The sequence below is a fragment of the Sebastes fasciatus genome, chromosome 8 (assembly GCF_043250625.1).
Source record: "Sebastes fasciatus isolate fSebFas1 chromosome 8, fSebFas1.pri, whole genome shotgun sequence".
Taxonomy (NCBI): Eukaryota; Metazoa; Chordata; class Actinopteri; order Perciformes; family Sebastidae; genus Sebastes; species Sebastes fasciatus.
Genome location: NC_133802.1, coordinates 7,685,602 through 7,691,270, shown reverse-complemented (window position 1 = coordinate 7,691,270; position 5,669 = coordinate 7,685,602). Strand labels below are relative to the sequence as shown.

Below are 5,669 nucleotides of genomic sequence, written 5' to 3'. Positions count from 1 at the left end.
TGGAGAGAGCTATGTCTTCTGAAGCAGGATCCACAGAGAAAGGGTCCAAAATCCAAAGGTTTCCATCTCGTGCATCTTCTGGGAAGTAGTCTGTAAACTTTACTGACAACTGAGTGAAATGCTGGGTTATAACACTGGATATGTTGACATGAGGAGTGGCTTCCAAAGTTTCACTTAGGAGTGAAAACACGTCAAATCGTCCCTCTTTGACTCTTCTGTTCCACAGAATACGTTTTTTCTTGAAGCCCTCAATTTTGTCTGAAACCAAAAACCCTGTGCTGTTTCTGCCTTGCATTGATATATTGATCTGATTTAACTGGTCAGATATATCTGATAAGTAGGCCAGTTTTGCACAAAAGTTACCATCAGTGTAATGCTCAGCAAGAGGGGAGTGCTGCTCTTCCAGAAATGTGTGCACTTCTCATATTTCCTCACCACACGCTTCGGAGCTTTTACTGGCGCAGGGTTTTCTCCCACATCACTTTTTCGCTTTAAAAACCAATCCATTTTGTCTCACTGCATCCGAGAACGTTAGCTAGCTAACAGTGGCAAACACGTTTGTCTCTACCTGATGATGTTTGGTGTTTTTACACAAGGCCTATTGAAGGAGGTTGGGTCACACTTAATCAACGCGCCTTCGGGGTACCGCACATGCGCAGTAATATCTGCTCTGCTCTCGCCGAAATTGAGCCGATCGCACGACCGCAGCTCCAGTTACACTGCGCATGTGTTATACCCGATACAAGACCCGTGTCCGCCCGTGTCTCAGCCTCCTTCAATAGGCTTTGGTTTTACAGCAGCTGGCATCTTACCTCCTTTAGGTGTTACCTGTTCACTTTGCTACATAATAATAAAAAAATAATCTAGTACCACTGCCGCCGCGGCCCACTAGATGGCGCTCTGCGGCCCACTGGTTGAGAATGGCTGGTTTAAAACATGCAGACAAACTGAGTAGAGGTGCTTTAACCTCCACTACATCCCTGGTTAGCAGGATGAGGGCGCCCTCTTGTGTTGTGCATCAGGTTTCACATTTCTCTTGTTAACCTGCTGTGATGTTCACTGCAGGAAGACGTGTCAAAACTTCACTGAGCCTTTGGCAGCTTCAAACAACATCAGTAAAGAGACATTTAAATCTATGTAATATCACACTATGTCAGTTTGTTCACAGGAGTCACACCCTGTAACACTGATGCTGCATTCAGGTCACACGGGAAAGATGGAAGAGAGGAGTTTCCACTTTACAAATATTACTATGACATCAGCTCTCAGGTTGTAAATAGTATTTAGGAATGTGAGATTTGAGGCTGTAGGTTAAATTTTCTCTGATATATTGGATTCTGATTAAACAACATTGAAATATTTGTAACCAAATGCAGAGAATCATCTACACAATATATGTTGTCTCATGTGTGTCGGGACTCAACAAAACCTCCTCACAACCAAACTTGACCAAATTCATTTTTACTATTTTAACAGTTTTTAAGTCTGTGTAATAAATCCTCTTTATTGACTAAGTGCACAAAGAAAATAAAGAGAAAAAAAGCAGCAATTGATAGAAAACTCTGCTCATTTCTCTGTGACAAACTGTTTTATTTGAAAGGACAGAGACTGACTGACTCTAAACATGAACACTGGACTTTGTGGTGTTTCAGGAGGAAAAACTGTCTCAGTTATTCTCTCATATTAGTTTCACATTTTCTCCATCAGCTTTGTACGATACCCTGGAATGAAGACAGGAAGAAAATACTTTGTTCATATTTGTTTATTGATTATATAAACCTTCAGTTTGTTCACACATCCCATCAGTAAAGTCTGTTAAATGACTCTTGTTCAATGATCTCATGTTCAGATTCACTTCATCAACACAATCAGTTTGTTTGACCAGAATCTCAGCGATGTGAACGAGAATAATGAAGGATCTCCTTATTGATTATGATCATGATAATTAAAGGTTTATAAAGCTCATAGGTCTGCCAAACAAAAAAATGTCAATACAAAGCGGAAAGAACAAAATATCTTTTAGAGCACAGAGAAGTTTACATATTCATGCAGAGAAATATCAGTTCAGGTGAACAAACATCATCATGAGCAGTGAAACAGACACAGGAAGGAGCGCCACCTGAAGACACTCAAACATTTACAGAACTACTGATGAGAAGATGTCAAAGTACCGCCATGATGTTTGATTGACAGCTGATCTCTGTGCAGTGAAGAAATGACACAACAATCAGCTCTCAGCAACAAACATGGAGACAACATGAGTTTAAGACTTAAAACACAGAATTGAACCCTTAAATGACTTCTGTCTATTTCAGTTTACAGAACTCAGCAGAGCCTGCATAATCGTAATGAAGCCTAAATCCAGCATAGAGAGGCTCAGTGAATGTGGTCTGGATTCTGTGGAGGAGAGTCATGGTTTCAGAGACGCTGTAGAAGGACAGAATACCTGCACTGTGATCCAGGTACACTACTACTCTGGAGTACTGAGGACCTGAGACGGGGGTTTTGACATTGTTGTACAAAAAGCTATAACTGTTTTGTTTACAATCTAACACCCAAGATTTGTCATTGCATCCAAAATAACATTCATTCGACCCCCCTGCTCTCCTGATACTCTTGTATGCGACTGCTACATAAACTCCTCCCCCTCTCCACTCCACCTCCCAGTAACAACGTCCAGTCAGACTCTCTCTACTCAGGACCTGCCAACATCCAGTGAATCTGTCTGGGTGACTAGCATAAGACTGTTGTTCTGGCTTTAATGTTGCTTTTCTGTTCCCCTCAGATAATAACAGATTTGTGCTTGCTGTGTTTGGATCCAGTGTGATTTCTCGTGAATATTTTAAGAACCCAGCTCTGGTCTTGGGCTCTGGTTGTGACAGTAAAACATCCACTTCAGTCACTGTCTGTGAGATGTTTGTCCATTTCTCTCTCAGAACGTCCTGTAGTTTATCTCTGACTTCTGACACAGCCGCCGTCACGTCCTCAAAGTAGCTCAGAGGACGGATATTGATGCTGGATGTAGATTCACTGAGTGGTGACAGTGAGGGGCAGTTGAGTAGAAACTGGTTGAGATCCTCTGTGTGTGACAGCAGCTTCATCTCAGCGTCTCTCCTCTTCAGCTCAGTGATCTCCTGCTCCAGCTTCTCCTGAAGCTCTTTGACTCGACTCACTTGGGTTTTCTGCTGGGATCTGACCTGCTGCTTCACATCAAAGCTTCTTTTCTCCATGAGACGGATCAGCTCGGTGAAGATCTTCTCACTGTCCTCCACTGCTTTATCAGCAGAGCGATTGACAGCCTCCACCTCCTGTTGGAGCAGTTTCACATCTTTCTCTCTGTCCTGGATCCTCTGCTGGATGTTGAGTCGACTCACCTCCAGCTCTCTCTGCCTCTCAGTCCTTTCTACTGCAGCTGAGACGGTGTCGTGGCCTTTATGTTCATCCACAGGGCAGAGATAACAGATACACTGCTGATCAGTACGACAGAACATCTTCATCACCTCATCGTGACGAGAGCAGATGTTCTCCTGGAGCTGCTTGGAGGGCTCCACCAGCTTGTGTTTCTTTAATTTAGCTACATCGTAATGAGGCTGGAGGTGTTTCTCACAGTAAGAGATTAGACACACCAGACAGGACTTGAAGGCTTTCAGTTTCCTCCCAGTGCAGAAATCACAGACCACATCCTCAGGTCCAGCATAGCAGTGATCAGCAGGAGCAGCTTGGAGTCCAGTCTTCTTCAGTTCCTCCACTAAAACTGCTAACATGGTGTTTTTCAGCAGGACAGGCCTCTGTGTGAAGGTCTGCCTACACTGAGGGCAGCTGTGGATCTTCTTCTCATCCTCTCCATCCCAGAAGCTTTTAATACAGTTCATGCAGTAGCTGTGTCCACAGGGAGTAGTCACCGGATCCTTCAGTAGATCCAGACAGATGGAACAAGAGAAGGTTTCCCGATCCAGCTGAACTCCTTTCTGCGCCATTTCACCTCTCAGTGACAACGACTGTCTGAGTTTCACTTCCCTATAACTGAAAATAGGTGGAGCTCTGATCTAATCAACATGTGTTGTGCAGTAAATGGGGCCTGTCAGCTCTTGCACTTCACCACCATGTTGGTTACACCCATCTTCAAACTGTAGATCTGAAGGGGAAAGAACAAGGAAATAAACCGACAGCGTGGAGCTCTCTGTGTTTGAGAGCAGGAGGATGAGGGAGGGGTTATCAAGCTATGATTCATTGCAGGAAGCAGAGCTTGTGATTTTTAACTCTGTGCGTTCCAGTACGCACACTACCATACTATTTAGTATGACAGAAAAAGATTTAGTGTGTCCCAATACATAGTATGTCAAATGCAGTATGCCAAAAATACCAGGATGTCCTACTACATCTGGTCGCATTTTGCAGAACGCAAGTAAGCATGCTTTTCTGACTGTTCTGACCCACAATCCTCTGTTCAGCAGATATATGAGCAAGAGGGTCAAAGGTCAAGGCGAAGTAGTATGTCCCAATACTGCATGCAACAGTGCGTACTTTGTAAGGACAGCTGCAGTATGTACTAAAAGTCAAAAGTATGCGATTTGGAACATAGCCTCTGTTTCCTCATTTACAACGAAGCCTCGGTTAAAACCTGCTCCACATTTGAAAACATTTAAGTTTTTAGTTTTAAAATACTTCTTGGTGATGGCTCCATATTTCTCTGACTCATCCTAAAATTCAGTTCAGTTTTCTTTTACTGATCAAACAAGTTTTTTGCTGCAACTCTGAATCCAGAAAGACATGATTGAACCGGATCAGCTGCTTCTGCAGTTCATTTGTTGATTAATAAGAATCAATGAATCTGTAACATGGATAAACTTTTGTTTGTTTGGGGTTTTTGCTGCTTTTTCACAGCTAATCAACAGAGATCACACTCAATTGTGTTATTTTCATCATGCCCTTAAAATTATTAAAGACGCAGACACACCAATCAAACACCAAAGAACCAGCAGCGATGAAGGCCGACTGTTACGTCGCCTCACGCCGCCTCTGCCTTTGTCAAAAAGATGCACTCTAACACACCGTAAAGACTACAGCTGAATGGTATATCTAATCTAGCAGCAGACCAACCACAGAGATGTTTGTTCTTTTAGACTGAGCTGAACACACTGATGTTGTTTTTCTATGGGGCACTCACAGTGAGCAAGAAAGGTTTCATCAGACACTGCTGCATGTTTTCCCTTTAGATTTAGATGTTTGCCTCTATTCTGAGACCTCAACTCTTAGAATAATTTAGTTACATACAGTTTAACTGAACTTCCATCCAGTTTTAGCAAAGTATTAGTGCATCCTGGAGGATCCCTGTCAGTTAGCACAGTTAAAAATTCACTGCAGTTTGGTGTGAAAACCCTGAGTTCGATGTTAAAACAGGGGCCATGTTGCCCAGATCTGTTTATGCAATGCTTCCTATTTAGAACAAATAAGTCTTGTGCTTTGATTTTCTCCCTGAACTTCAGGATGCTTCAGCACAGCAGGAAGCTACAGCAGAATGTCTCAGCAGAGACCAAAGCACGAGGAGGGACGAGCGCTTGGAGGAACACAGAGGAGGACTCTGACACAAAACGCTGCGGAAAGTAATTATTAGGGACAATAACAGATGCAGGGTAACACTTTACAGTAAGAGTACATTATTTATCATT

General features: G+C 42.9%; 1 protein-coding gene across 1 annotated transcript; it reads right to left on the bottom strand.

Moving 5' to 3' along the window:
* Positions 1-1,744: 1,744 nt before the first annotated feature.
* LOC141772269 (tripartite motif-containing protein 16-like) lies at positions 1,745-4,149 on the bottom strand. Its single transcript, XM_074643075.1, has one exon. It carries the CDS (start codon positions 3,975-3,977, stop codon positions 2,307-2,309), a length of 1,671 nt encoding a protein of 556 aa, XP_074499176.1. The 5' UTR covers positions 3,978-4,149; the 3' UTR covers positions 1,745-2,306.
* Between the last annotated feature and the right edge of the window lie 1,520 nt (positions 4,150-5,669).